This window comes from Pezoporus flaviventris, unplaced genomic scaffold (assembly GCF_033815535.1).
Source record: "Pezoporus flaviventris isolate CSIRO_AGI_PZ_B2104156 unplaced genomic scaffold, CSIRO_AGI_Pfla_v1 ptg000036l, whole genome shotgun sequence".
NCBI classification, from domain to species: domain Eukaryota; kingdom Metazoa; phylum Chordata; class Aves; order Psittaciformes; family Psittacidae; genus Pezoporus; species Pezoporus flaviventris.
Genome location: NW_026892584.1, coordinates 5886036 through 5900984, shown reverse-complemented (window position 1 = coordinate 5900984; position 14949 = coordinate 5886036). Strand labels below are relative to the sequence as shown.

General features: G+C 37.8%; 1 protein-coding gene across 9 annotated transcripts in view; it reads right to left on the bottom strand.

Moving 5' to 3' along the window:
• The window catches only part of DENND5A (DENN domain containing 5A), a 70570-nt gene that overhangs the window by 43843 nt on the left and 11778 nt on the right, over nucleotides 1-14949 (bottom strand). For 5 of the 9 annotated variants that reach the window (XM_061462952.1, XM_061462944.1, XM_061462948.1 and 2 more), the window contains exons 2-4: nucleotides 6189-6260; nucleotides 5480-5589; nucleotides 4148-4808 (exon numbers count right to left, since the gene is read on the bottom strand). The exons of 1 other annotated variant lie outside the window; for it this stretch is intronic. In XM_061462952.1, coding sequence (XP_061318936.1) covers nucleotides 4148-4808; nucleotides 5480-5589; nucleotides 6189-6260 — 843 coding nt within the window. The remainder of the gene's footprint in view (nucleotides 1-4147; nucleotides 4809-5479; nucleotides 5590-6188; nucleotides 6261-14949) is intronic. 3 more of the 9 variants (XM_061462945.1, XM_061462947.1, XM_061462950.1) reach the window with 2 other exon arrangements.

The window sequence follows — 14949 nt, the reverse complement described above, 5'->3', positions numbered from 1 at the left end:
TCAAGCGTTCACTTCAGGCATGACTGTTTGTAGCAGAAAGCATAGTGTAAAAGAAACATTTTTCAACAGATTTTTCTGAGCACAGGTATTCGGCATGTCAGACTCCTTAGAGAAAACATACATTTCTTTAACTGGGCCTTTCACTTCAAAAACCCTGTAACTGCAGTAAGGACAAACTGCGGTTAGCAGAAGCAGCAGGTCAAAGCACTTGCTATTTGTGTTTGTTTCTGTGTCTGACTGGCTGATTAGAGATGACTACACCAAGCAGCAGGTGTCCAACTCAGACATAAGAAAATGCCCATGTAAGATACGAGAACTGGGCAACACAGGACTAATAACTGCAAAGAAGTAAAACTAAGACTTTATATCTCCAGAGTGAACACAATTTTAAGCACATGATGGGGAAGAGAGAACCAAAAGCAAAGCAAAGCAGACAAGCACCCCAACAACTTCATTTGTGCTTAAAAATGGCAGCAGAGAGCAATTAGCGAGAAAAGAAAAACTGTTCAAGATCATAGTCTGCGCTGTGTTACCTTTCTTTTTCTATAGTTTTCAGCTTAGAAAATAGCTTCCAAGCAGATTTCGCAACTGTCTTAACTCAGTGCACACCTTTCAGACGAGCTCTATGGTGATAAGGAGTATTTCCATTCCACTGATACAAGAGCAAAATAAAATGCAAGAACGCAAACCATCTCCTGCAGAGTAATTTGGTGAGGGTACTACTGAAGGTCCCTAGCACCACTCTCTCTGCCAGAGTTCCTCATCACTGGCTTAGCACTAGAAGTAGCTTCAGATTCTTCACTGTCTTACAGTCACCTGCCTTTCTCTAACGCTCTTCCAAATGGGAGACAAGTCTCTCAAGAGGACAATCAAATCAAGGTATTCATTCCCTACATTTGGCTTACACCGATTCAAAACACGCAGGCTGTGCCAATACAGTGGGACAAAAATGAATTTCCAGAAGCATAAGGTCAGAAACACGTCAAAGGAATCTTAAAGCAAAACACATTCACTACCAAGTGAAGTTACTTCTATTCCAAGTACTAATTGGAACTAACAAGTGCTAAACAATTTGTTTCAAGAAGAACTGCATCTGTCAGCAAAGTCCTCCAAGAGTTTTGGGTTTGGGTTTTTTGTTTGTTTGGGGATTTTTAAATAAATCTTATAAGAAAACCCTCTGATCCTGCCATGTACTGTTCTAAACCTAAATCCGCCCAATGTGTATTGCAATCTCATTTGACCTAAGAGAACAAGAAATGATCTCACCAACTCAACTGTCACAGATTTGAGCACCAAGAGATTTAGCAAACCCAAAGGACACTTGTGTAAGACTTACATTCTGAAGGACAACCTAGACCTTACACTACTGCACATGCAAGAATGTGCACAAGCCCTTACAAAAGTTCAAGAAATTCCTGATTCTACTTTGAACTGAGTGAACCTTTACCTGTACCTCCACTCAACATTCCCTGGTTTACAAACTGCAAAACACTGACATTAGTTTCCAACAGAGAAGAGCAAAATTTATTAAGAGCATATTCCTGCTTTAAAAAAAAAAAAAAACAAAACCAACCAACAACAAAAACCTCCACATAAACTTAAAGAAACCAAAACAAAGAAGGTAACTGTTAAGTACAGGTAAAGACAATCAGAACCTCAGTCAGAAGTTCAATTTTCCTACTGATATCATCCTCCTAAGCAATACAAGCAATCACTTCACTAAACAATTACAAAATTTGATGCCACATAGAAGAAAATAGAGTATCATGGTTAGGAAAGACAATACCAAAAGTTACAAGAAGAAAAAGTTTACCTTCTAGAACTTCAAAATACTTCATGCTCCCATTTCAAGTCATGTGAAAATAAAGTACATGACTATTAAAAAACATTTTAGAAAATGGCTTCTTCAACTTGGCTATTGGCAATGCCAGCAGCATGCAGTAACTGAAGTGGTTTTAACAGAAGTTTTGAAAGTGTTCTGACTATTTATTAGGAAACTGCGCCAAAGTGGTTTTAAAGAAAAAGAAAAAAGCAGGTAAAAAAAGCATCAGGATCAGATCCCTTAACAAGTACTGAAGAGAAGCTACATTTCAGAAAACTATGGCTGCTATTAAGTCACTGCCACACTTTGTTCACCAAAATTGAGGACCAGATGTCAGCAAACAAATAATATTCTTTTTCTACTGTAGGCAAGAACTTGACAGAGAGAAGAGACACTACCATAATGTGCCACACAGCCCAACTCAGCCAAAGCTTGCGGTGAGGCAGGAGAACACTGGACAGAAACTGGACATAAAGATACAGGCCCACAGCCCTTCGGCTGCATAGATCCCTCTGAATTCCATATGTCTGCATGTGCAAACAAGCAACTCAAGTGTTCCAAAGCTATTTTAAACTTCTTTAATTAGCCACTGATCAGACACACTTGGAAAGCACCCAAGGAAAAAAAGCTGAATGTATTAATATGGCTTAGAAAGAGAACTCGGGATACAGAAGACAAGTCCGGGAGCAAGTAGAGTTCCAGCCCAGAAGAAATCAGGATTTATAACATGATGGCCTGAAAAGAGATCGGGGAATACTGTTCCAATATGGCAATGCACTCATTGTTTTTCTTGAAGTGCTTCCAATCAGTCAGGCACATGCACTTCCAAGCACAGGAGGTCTAAAGCACAACTACAGGCCAACTGGACTGCTTTCTTCTGCAGACGGAAAAGCTGAAGTTTGAATCTTTTACTGATGGGACACAGATATCCACACTGACAAACTGTCCCTAAATCTCAGACGCATAATGCATTTCTGTAGAAACCACAAAAGAAGATTGCCTGCTAGGCAAGTGTTTCTAGATTTTCTATGAATAATAAGCAAAGCAATTTGGTTTTTAAATCCAAGAGAGTAACCACTATCAAGTACAGTAAATTGACTGTGGTTTTAGTTACTGTATAGTTTTTTTCTGTCACAGTTAACTGTTTATACAATGCAACAACTGTGATATAACACCCTGCTGGCATTATACACTTTTAATCACCTTGACTATATAAACAAAACTTATCTTTGGCCTTAGTCTATGCACATCTCAACACATAAACATCCATATTTCATGCTTGCAGAATGTTGCTCATAACTGCAGGCTATATCTTATAAATAGCTACCATTTGTATTCTACATTCTGTTCTGTCACATCTCACTGGAAGAAACTATCACAAACAGATTCCAGCAACACTGTGGAATATCCCTAGATTTGTCTTGGAGTCTTCTAGGCTTCTTTACCATTACTATAAAAAGTGTTGTATGATTCAAAATGCAGTCTGTCTACTTTAAACCATTCCATTATGAACAGGTGGATCTGGACTAATGCTAGCCAGCTTGGGGGGAAAAGAACAAGTGTAGAAAAATTATCTTCTGGCACAACTGCATATACTCTGTATTAGAGTAACAGGAGCAGAACAAGGAGCTGAGGATTCAAAAATTTCAATACAGAAAATGGATACCACAACCACATTACTTATTAATTGATAAACATACTATTTCAGCTTAGATGTTGTCTATCCTCTTCAAAGCAAGCTTTATCTATGTGACTTCAGCAATAACTGTTTCAAGGCCTTACCAGAGATTTGGGATTTAAATTCAGTCAAATAAAACTTTTTTATGCTAATTTTATTTCAAAGTAAGAACTGAAATCTGACTTCGGGTACTCAAAAAAAAATATATATTTGCAACATTAATTCTTTTTCAGAACCATACATAATTAACTAGGTAACTTCTCAAAATGCATGGATACTGTGGCAGAGATTAGGACGCAATTCTGCTAAGCAGCTGCAGAAGGCATACTACTCTATCCAATAGCACATTTCCAGGGACAACAATAGGGAGGACAGTCAGTCCATGAATACAGAAGCTTATGTGAGAGCCCAAAGTTTTAAGTTTACGGGTCTAAAACCATGAGCCAATGCAATTCTCTCTTTGCAAAAGAAGTCCAGTTCTTTTCTTCGCATTAAAAGCTGCACACAGATAAGCTGGACTGCATTAGCATGCTTATGCCACTTTAAAGCAGCTATACTTCTGTTTGTGTGGTTTTTAGAATTCAGGAAGTTAGAAGACCTTGTGCCAGTACAACTACAAAAGAGGAAGACAAAAAACAAGTACTCACGCTGTGAATAAAGCAGTATCTGAAATTCCAAGAGGGCACAGGTAAAGAGTTGAACCACATTTTCTACTCCAAGCAATTCAAAAACTTCTTTAACCGGAAAATCAAATAATGGTAGCTCACTGGTGCTTGGCCTCTGGCAGACAATTGGTCCATAAACACCTGAAAATTTTAATGACCTTCCTGCTGGAGGAAGAGGAACCTCATAGAGTATATTGTAGATGTAGCTTTCTAAAGGTAAAGGTGGCGGCTGAGGTGAAGTCACTGCTTGGTGAAGTTGTTCTAATACTTTCTTACAAGCTTTCATAAAAGACATTGGAGTAATCAGACAAATGCACTTTGAGACATAAAGAGTGTCTCTGCTGATGTCATAGGAGTTAAAACGCTGCAGCTTTGAAACAGAAGTGCCATTGCAGTCTCCAGTGCTGCTGCAGCTATCTTTGTCATTTGTGGGTGGAGTATGAAGAATGTCATATTCAGCATTGTGCATATGATACAATGTCTGCATTGCACTGCAGATCTGTTTGCTAGTAACTTCCTCAAAAAACGTGAGAGAAAATCCAAATGTCCGTGAGCCATCTTCACGAGTAATAATAAAAGAGTGGAATTGAGGTTCTCTGGAATCTGCTTGTGTCTTGAAAGCAAGCCCTTTAGGCATACACAGCTATAAAAAAAAAAAAAAAGGGAGGGAAGATAATATCAATTAAAACACTTTTCTCTCCCCTTGCCTGCAGAAACACTGATGAAAAGAGGATTTAGAATCCACAGACTGCCATCACATTTCACTTTCAGTTCTTTTAAGTGTTACATCTCTGTACAATACAATAATATGCATACATCAGAAAAACTAAAGGAACATATTACAAGGGCTATATCCAGTTTCTGTTGAAACTCATAACCATTTTGTTACCAACCTCAATGGGAATAAAATAACAGAATTGAAACGCAGGCAGATAAAGGGAAGCGTTTTGGTCACCAAGACCAGAAAACTGATAGAGAAAAGTAGAAAGAAACTACACCACATTCTATTTAACAGAAAAATCATGCACAAAGGCTCACTAATTGCAGATTAATTAATTTTTCTACCAATTCTCTAAAATGCAACAAACTGTGGGAGAACAAAAGACTCTTCTAGGAATTTATCACTTACAAGTTGCAACTTAATTTCCTTTAAAACAATATCACAATTAAATGAAAAGCCCCTTTTAAGTCTGTATAATTTTGGAAACAATAATGAATTTCTCTATCTGTAACAGATGTCACACTTTCCTGTCAAAGAAAATACAGATGAATGCCTTCAATTGTTAAGGTAGGAAGCCATTAAGTGATACCGACCATTCCCACTGCATCCTGGTCAAAAGGGTTCCATTCAACATTCTCAGGATAGCGAGCAAGAACTTTGGATTTAAATGTGCGTCTTAAAGGAGTCTGCTCAAAGTTTTCCCCTGCAGGTAAAAAAAAAAACATAAATAAATATTGCATTCTCTTTTAAAGCTCAAACAAGGCCAAATAGCAGGACATCAGCAGGTAGATGCGAGGATAAGTGAATTAAGCAAACACTCCTTTTAAGAGAAACAGAAAATGCAAGACAGTTAGTCAGCATATAATCAGATTGCAGATATCAGCAAGGATTAGCATAGTAACATTTCTATGTTGTTAAGTATCTGTGCTTTTCCTTAAGCGCAATTATCTTGAAATTGTGGTTGTGATGGCAATTTTCTAAGTTACTCTTCAGATACTTCAGATTCTTGTTAAAGCATAGTTAAAGCTTCAATTTCAGTGGAATTTTGTTAATGAAGAAAAGCACAAATAGACAAGATGCAAAGATGATGCAAGTTTAAGATTGACATACAAGTGGCATCACTTAATTTCTTCTTCATGACTTAGGAAAAAAGGGCATCCACCATCTATTACAAGAAGTTAGCTGTGAAGAGAGTCTAAAAGGTTAAAAGATCCTAAAAGAACCACATAAATGCCCATGAAGATAGGGTATCAGATGAACAAAGATTTGTGTTTTTTTTTTACCCCACGCTTTTTCCTTTACCTTCTGTTGCACTTGAAATGAAACGGCTGGCACCATCTCGGGTTTTAGAGGCCTGTATATACTGGCATAAAGCTATATAACAAATAAAAACAACACTGCATTATACATTTCATACTGTCAACTGTAATTACATAGCTAACACCAGTAAAAAAACATACAAGTATGTTACACAGGACTAGCATGCATAATAGATTATCTACTCTCCTAATACGCTTTTTATACATGTGCAACTTCATACAAATACCTCATTTCAAATACATGTTTCTTGAAAGAGATGATCAGTGTGTAACATACTCCTAGCTCCTGATTACATAACCAGAATACTAATGCAGCAACAGGAATTAGCTTCTTGTGAAAATAAAGTTTTACATGTTAAACTATAAAATACTCCCAAAGAGCAGATCATGTAACTAACCCCAAGGACAAGGCCATTTCAAGGCCTTCAGAACTATATGAATTTAAGTAGCATGGTCCAGCTTTTGGCAGATGCCATCCATACACTAGACTAGCTATTACAGTCTTGTTTCTGAGCTCTTAAATCTTCTCCAGAGAAATGATTGTTGATTGTGATAGCACAGAGCTTTCTGCAGTGAATCTTCCAAGTGCGTGTAGTTGCTTTAAAAATTAAGTGCACAACTGCATATCTTAAAATAAGCTTAGCTATCTTACTAGAATGCAATTAGCTAAATGAGCATGCAGCTGTTGACAGCTGCACTAACAATCAGGCACAATTGCATGAAATCATATGCTTTAAATAAATTGAACTATTCCAGCAACACCTGCAAGAGAGAAAACACACTTCAACTTCTCTCTTGTTTTCTTACATGCAGCAAATACATGGCAATTGAAACTGATTTCAAAATTGGCTGGGTTTGTTCTGTACTTTTACAGTAATATTTTAAGTCCAATTTCTAAGCCAACTTAGAAGCTTTATTTCATATAACATTTACTTTCACAAAGTAGCCATACACTGAGACAGTTATAACCCTGCCTATAGACAATAAAGAACCTAACAAACACACCAAATAAAACTTCGTTTCCATGGAATGTTTAAGAGGTCCTTTGAGAGGTGAGAAGTCATGTAACCCCAGATTTGGTTTAAACCAAGTCTTAGATACTACCTCAAACAGAGACCTTACCATCCATCAGGACCTAGGACAGGTCTCAATACCCAAAATACCCACATGCATTTTGCTGACCCTCTGGGGCTTAGCACTGGAATTTAAAGGAGGAATTGTTTTTTCTCTTTGTCTGAAAAAAATCAACCTAGCTGATTTTCATACAAAACCACTCAGCTACATTATTTATTACCTTTTCTTCAATAATATCATTGTTCAAAGAGAAAAAATGTGTTTGGGAAAAACTGAAACGTATATAAGAGAGGGATAGCTAGGAAAAGAAAGAACACGACTTGACTGAAATAAAACCATCTTTGGAAAGAGCAGAGCCAATGACAGAAAACACAGCAGCCAAGAACAATCTTAAAATACAAAAACAAGCATTTAAAGAAACTTCCAATCTTCCAGAAACGGAAAGAAAAGTGGACATAACACCACATCTCTATTTACTGACACAAACACACAGTCAAATAAAGAAAGTCCTCTGTAAAAGAGGCTTTAAAAATAAGTCAGGAAATTTAACACACCTACTATTTTCTATATTTGCATCTGTGCAGATGATGTAATGTCAACTTTCAGATAGTTGAGGAAAAACCTCAGACATTTACTAAGCTGGTTTGTTCCCTTTGAGTTTGTTTTTCCCTTTCACATACACACAAGGGTGAAAAATATCTGAAGGCCAAATTTTCTCCTGGACTTGAAAACCTCACACTACAATTATTGAGTTAACTATGTGCAAGCTCATGCATATTTCAGAAATTAAAAAGAAAATCCGTTACTTGAAGATGTTTTCATGAAGGTGAGAAATGTGATAAATATTGCAAAAATACATGATGCTGCTCTTCCCTTCTGACAAAAAAAAAACAAATACAACAACAAAAAACACACACAAACACTGGGGGGGGGGGAGGGGGGAAAGGCAAGCAAAACCCCAAAACAAACACTGAAAGGATGCTTATGTATTTTAAGAGGCATTGCCCCATCTCCTCCCAAAACATATCCTCTCCAACACACACTTAAATTTTTTAAACCTGAAGCCTGTCTATAATGAAAGTATTGAACTTGATTTCTGGAAACCCACCAAGTCCTGATCCAGAAAGAAACATAAGGCAATACTCACATTACAATTCATCAAACAATTCAGCTGTTACACAGACACTACTCTTGCCAGAGTGCTTCCATATTACACTTCTTCCCTACAGCCATACTACTCTCATACTGTATGTGTCATGCTAATTTCTGTGTGAGTGCAATGCTCATTTACTCTTTCACAGCAGCACAGTCTTCCATCTTTAGCTAGCTCTTCTTGTAAAAGCCTTCATGCTTGTAATACAGCAAACCACTGGACCTTCAGATTGGGCAATGCCAACTACCAAAGATACTGACAGGGCAGGGAATCCCAAGTGACAGCTCACCTACAGCTTTTGTAAAGTTCAATCCAGGAGCAGAAAGGTGATCTGTGAAACTCCAGAAAACTGGCCACCCTGTTTTCTTGCCATTACAACTAATGAGAACCCAAACACAAAAAAGTCCATTGCCTAGGGTCCCCTTGCACTTCTCCCACTAAGTAGCTAATGATTGTCAATAGAGAGCCATCCACAGATGAGGGAAGAATCCTCAAACAATATTTGCTTACATCCAGAGTCAAAAAAGTAATTAATTCTAAATTTATAATTAGGTAGAAGCCTCAAACACTATGCTCCAGCAAAGCACCCAACTACAACACATCTCCAGTAGGCAAAAATAACTCATGATCTCAAGATCTGACTGTGTGTGATTCAAACGTCTGATTAATTCATAGAACAGAATCATAGAATTTTATTGGTTTTGACATGAAATGGCTTATATTGAAATGGTTTTGATAAAAACACTGAAGACAAGAGTAGGTTTAACAAACGCAGGAGACAAATCGACCAACAAAAGTGGTCAAAGCCTTATTCTAGAACTGAAAAAAAAAGAAGACAGAAGATAAACTCATAAAAATATGATGTATCTCACAAGTTTCAGAGTGAGCACAACTGCCCACACTTCATAAATACCAAAGGACTGCAATTATCAGATCATGCTTTTCTTAAGGTTCCTCTCCTCTAGCAGAAGTGATGGCTAGAAAGTACTTTCTTTACTGATCCAACTTACTATAAAGAGGTCTTCAAACATGATTTCTCTGTAAATAATTTCTTTCTTTTGTTCAAGTTCCATGTAAAAGCAACTTCTTAATGGAACACAGTATTGCCTGCTGAAGACTCGATAATCCTCACTTTTCCTACAGGAAAAGCTCTACAAAAAATGAAGATGCGAACTGCTACACAGACTGCAAACTTGTAATTATCTGGATTGAAAGCAAGAATGGTAATCAAATAGCTATAAGATTATTTGTCAGGAGCTGTCATACAACACAAAATCCATACATATAAAAATTCCAGGAAAAGGGAAAACAAAACAGGAATACTTCAGGAAGTTTCAGGCCAACATGCTTTTCAACATCAAACCTTCAAAACAGTAAGAATCCCAATGTATTTTGCAATGTACATAGTATCACAGCAGCATGAAGGAACACCATTTCATTAGGCACTGTACAGACTCACAAACACCGCTACAGAATGAGACCTAGTGCTGCACCTAGGAAAGGAATCACAGCAAAGCAGAGACTCTCAGAATGTCTTTGTCATTGGAAAAAACACTATCTGTGGCACCCCACTTGAAATAGGACCAGTGAAATTATTTGGATTAAAAATAAATAGAGAATGAAGAAGGCGTTAACAAAGATTAACGTTTCACTAATCCAGTTTAGCCCATGTCCACACAAACAGCTTAATGAGCTCATAGCGATACCCCAAAACAGGAGGGAAGCAAGGATTAAACCACCGACACAGAGGTTCTTAAAGTGGTGCACTGAAGAAAATATGGAACTACAGCAGTTTTAGTAACCTGCATGGGTAACTAAAGCACTCCCAAAGCTACTCCTCCTCCTAAGGCCCAGCCTGCCCACCTGCTGGGTCCTGCCATGATGGGTAATAGAGTTTTCAACACCAGCAACCACCATCTGGATTTGGTAATGCCCTTTCTTTCCTCTCCTTTCTTCCAGACTTCATCAACCCTCTAAGACTCCACCACAGGGTGGAAAAGGAGCAAAGATGCTGCAGCAGTCAGTGACTTTATTTTATCCATCTAAACTGTGACAAAACCAAGCTATTCCCACTATGACACTATGTAGGCAGTCAGACTGTTCACAGTCCTATATTGTTCTCTCCTTTTTTGCTACCATGTAATTTAAAAAGACATGCATAAAGACTTAAATTCTCAGAATAAGCTTGCTTATCAAAAGAGAAATCACCGGCTGGGCATAACCTCTGAGTCAGTCTTCGTGGGCAAAGGCCATCCAGGACATCAAGCATTGCTGCTACCAAGGCTTCAGCTTAGCCCAGCTCTTCCTGAGGCAGGCAGAGCTCAGCTCACAGCAGTCTCGGACTGGAGTGACATACAGTCCCTACTGTCCAGATTAAATCTCACATAAGAGTCAGGTAGTTATTCCAATCCCTCCCTCTCACATCTCTTCAGTAAACTGACCCTGATGGACTGTTTGCAGGCATAAAAGAAACTACACACCTGCTCAAGACTATCAAGGAGCTGAAATACATTTAGTTGGAATATGAAATTAAAATCAGCCCCTTGTTCATAGAATCATAGAACAGTTAGAGTTGGAAAGGACCTTAAGATCATTTAGTTCCAACCCCCTGCCATGGGCAGGGACACCTCACACTAAACCATATCACCCAAGGTCTCATCCAACCTGGTCTTGAACACTGCCAGGGATGGAGCATTCACAACCTCCCTGGACAACCCATTCCAGTGCCTCACCACCCTAACAGGAAAGAATTTCCTCCTTATATCCAATCTAAACTTCCCCTGTTTAAGTTTTACCCCGTTCACATCCACGCTGAAGACGACACCACTCCTCTAATAGTCATCTAATACAATTCACAGCATATGGAGCTATGAGGACGGACAGACTGCAGTTCTAACATTATTTTATACCACCATGAATGATGCTGGTGTACGTGTCTGTTATTTGGACCTCCTAATTACAAGCACAAGAGAAGAGCTAATGCATGCACTCCAAGCATCCTATGTCTGAACTAACAACTATACCTCATTTTATTGTATGGTATCTTACTGAGTCACCTCACACTGAACATAAGCCGTACCACAATACAGATTTGTAGTGAACACTGGCAACCTCTCTATCATTTCATTTCTCCTCCCTGCTCTTACCTATTACTTTTCTTGCTGTTCAACCTGCAGGCAGAAAATAGCTGTATCTGTGTCTTAGTCTGATGAGAATTAGTACTTACAAACTGAGAGATGCTACATTGAGTTTCCAACCTGCACAGTGCAGCATTACTTTGAAACTATCTGCATGAAACCATCCATATCAATGGATATCACTTTTCTACAAGTTCATACACAGAGCAGAAGGAAAAAAGTTATAGAAACTAGAATGAACTTGAGCATTCTTCAACTCAGTAACCTGAACACTATCTACCAAGCTTTCCTCAGCTTTGAGAGGGAATAAATAGAATGAATTTGGAAGGTCTAATTGTAGCTCTTTCCTGATTCACTCAGAGAAAAATCTGATTCACTGCCTTTTTTCCCTCTTTGGGAGTGGAAAGGAAGAAAAGAAAGAAAAAAACTGCTTGGAGTTTCAATTACTTATGACCTCCCACTATAATATAAAAACAATTACATTGTTTTTGACTGAAAAGTGGATTTACTGCAGGTGAAAAATATGAAATTATGAATTCTCAATGAAAAAGAAAGACAAAGCCTTTTTTAAAAGGCTGGAAATTCAGACTTAAAACCCTACCACCTAAGAGACACACCTCACAGTCCACTCCCTTCCCTTTTTTGACTATGCCATTTACAAAGATCTGTTTACAACCTGAACTATTCTATGATTCTACAAACCACAGGGAAGTGCAGCTTACGGTTGTCATCACCATTATTAGCTGCATGTAACCATGCTACGTAATAACACACATCCCATCAAGCTTTCATGCGTAGTCACAAAATAAACTTACATTGAAACCTCTTAACACATACACTGTAAATTCAGGCTATGCCTGACAATCATATACATCCTCTCAGCTTACAGCAACAGAAGCAACACATACCCACCTGGCTTGCTTGCAAATTTCTAATGCTAATTATCAAGAAAACTTCTCCCTGATTGTAATAATTTATTTTTCCCTGCCAAGTAGTTTGCTCCTTTGTAAGTATGCTTCTAACCCTAGATGGTTTTTTTCTCTTCAATACATCAATCAATCAATCACTCTCTGTGCCCCACACGCTGACATAAAATGTTTCCATTCATGTAATAAAGCTCTCTCTAGTACAGAACAGAAAAGCGTGGCCTACATTGTCCTTAATTAGAAAGGTCAAACTTGATAAAAAAGAAAATAGATGCCAGGGATACTTCACAAACAAAGCTTTTTAAAAATGAATCATAGCTTTTTGTATATGCTCTCAATTCATTATTTGGTTTTAGTTTTTAGAAAGTGACTGCAGTGCCACAGCTGTAAAAATTATGCAAGACTGAGAATTGTACAGGAAATTCTCTGCGCATGCTCGCTAGGAAAAAGTCTTTAAGCAGGTGTTTCAGAGGTAGAGTCCAGCTCAATTTTCCCTCTATGATAATAAAGAGCAAGTCAGAAGAAGCTACCTCATTACCAGAAAAAGTGCCTGATAAAAGAACTAAATGGTCATGCAGCACTGGTTTTACAAAATCTTTAATACTGCCACCATCATTTGTTCATGAAGTCTCTTAATCTGCTCAAAATAATTATAAAACAAAGACACACAGAAACTTCTACTGATTCTGATAAAGTGGTTTGCTGCTTTCGCCCTGCCAAGCACCTTGCTTCTTTAAATTCTTGTGGTAGAGTCTGCTATTAATTAAATTTATTTGGTCTCAGCGTGCATTTATTGTATACATGACATCTTCCAATTAAAAAAATATTAGACAGCATGCAACCAAAACATTAACTTTATGTTTTCCACATAAGGACTCTCTTACAGAAATCTTTCTGCATACGCAAGCTGTATATGCAATTCTTGCTGCTACTAAAATGAATGTTTAATGAAATAAATGTAAAATAGCTTCAATATGAAACAGTCATATTGCTATGATTAAATAAATTAGTAAGAACAATGAGAGTCTGTACCAGCAACAGATACTATGAACCATACACTTAGGACAGCCTTCTTGTTCTACACAGCACACTGGAGGAACTGAACTTGGGATTCAAAAATCCCTATAGAATGCATTTATAACCATACCCTTTACCTCCAAACTTCCTACACCATGGTCCAAAGAACCTTGCAGTAGTGGGACTCATTGAAACTTGTGCAGGGTGGCTAGTTGAGACTGAGCTGGCCATGCCAGCCAAAGAGCCGAGGTCTTCCCCAGTGTCGGTGGCAAGTCAGAAGTCAGTCAACAAGAGGATTTGAACAGTGCATGAATTACAAACACCATCCAGAGAAAAGCCCAATTCTACCCCGCTTTCAATTAAAAATAAAATGACGCACAAAGCCATACTTAGGTGAGAACGGACATCATAGAAAATTGACGTGATTTTGAAAACAATCTTTCTCATTCTTGGATGAAGACACAATAACTGCAACAGCGTACCTGTCAAAGAGCCTAATACATATGGAAAAAAGTCTGAACTGTTTCCAAAGATGCAGCAGCTAAAGTCATAAACAGCAGTAGGATTCCCAGTTCAGCCAGCAATCATTCTCAGTACACACAGTAAGGCTACAGATATGATGGTAAATAATTATGTTTACCAAACACATAATTACTCCAGCTTTAAAATTCATGGTCTAAATGAAAATTGTAAACAGGTAAAATGTGCATACTTCTGCAATCCACACTGTAGAAATGATGAAAGTATGGAGCAAATTAGAGCACTTTGGAGGGAGGGGCCACTGGAGGGAGGTGGTATGTACCCTGAGAGATTTGAGCACTTCTTGATTAGTCAAACTGACAAATGACCAATAATGTTAATGTGGTTACATTGCAAAAACAAATACAGGTGCATAAAATACACACAGGCATAGAAAGATAGTCAAGCCAAGAATCAGTATCTTAAAATCAAAGGCAAAAGAGTTCTGTTAAAAATAAGACTTGCCATATACACACTTGCCAACGGAAGCTTTCCAATACTTAAGTTCCAAGTCTTAAGAGCAAAACTGGGATAATCTAACAATTAATCAAGTTGTACGTGTACCAAACTAGATGCGAAATGCGGTGGCAATCTGTTGATTCATTCTAGCCCTTAAAATACAGACAAGGGGAAAAAAAAGCAAAAAACCTCAGACCTAGTCTGCTGCAGAGCAATACCATTCTGATTTTTGAGAACCCAACATTCTAATATTGAAGAAAAGTCTTTTCAGTAAATACCTAAAGGTCTATTAATATACTAATAAGTAGACACAGTTTATTTTAAAAACAAAACCAGTACATTTCTCCAATTCCTTCTTTATAAGTGCAAAAACACCCCCCTACAATGTAGGAAATTAACATCCAAAGTTTGGCAGATTGAGGTAAGAAATTCATTCAATATGAATTCTTGGAATAAAAA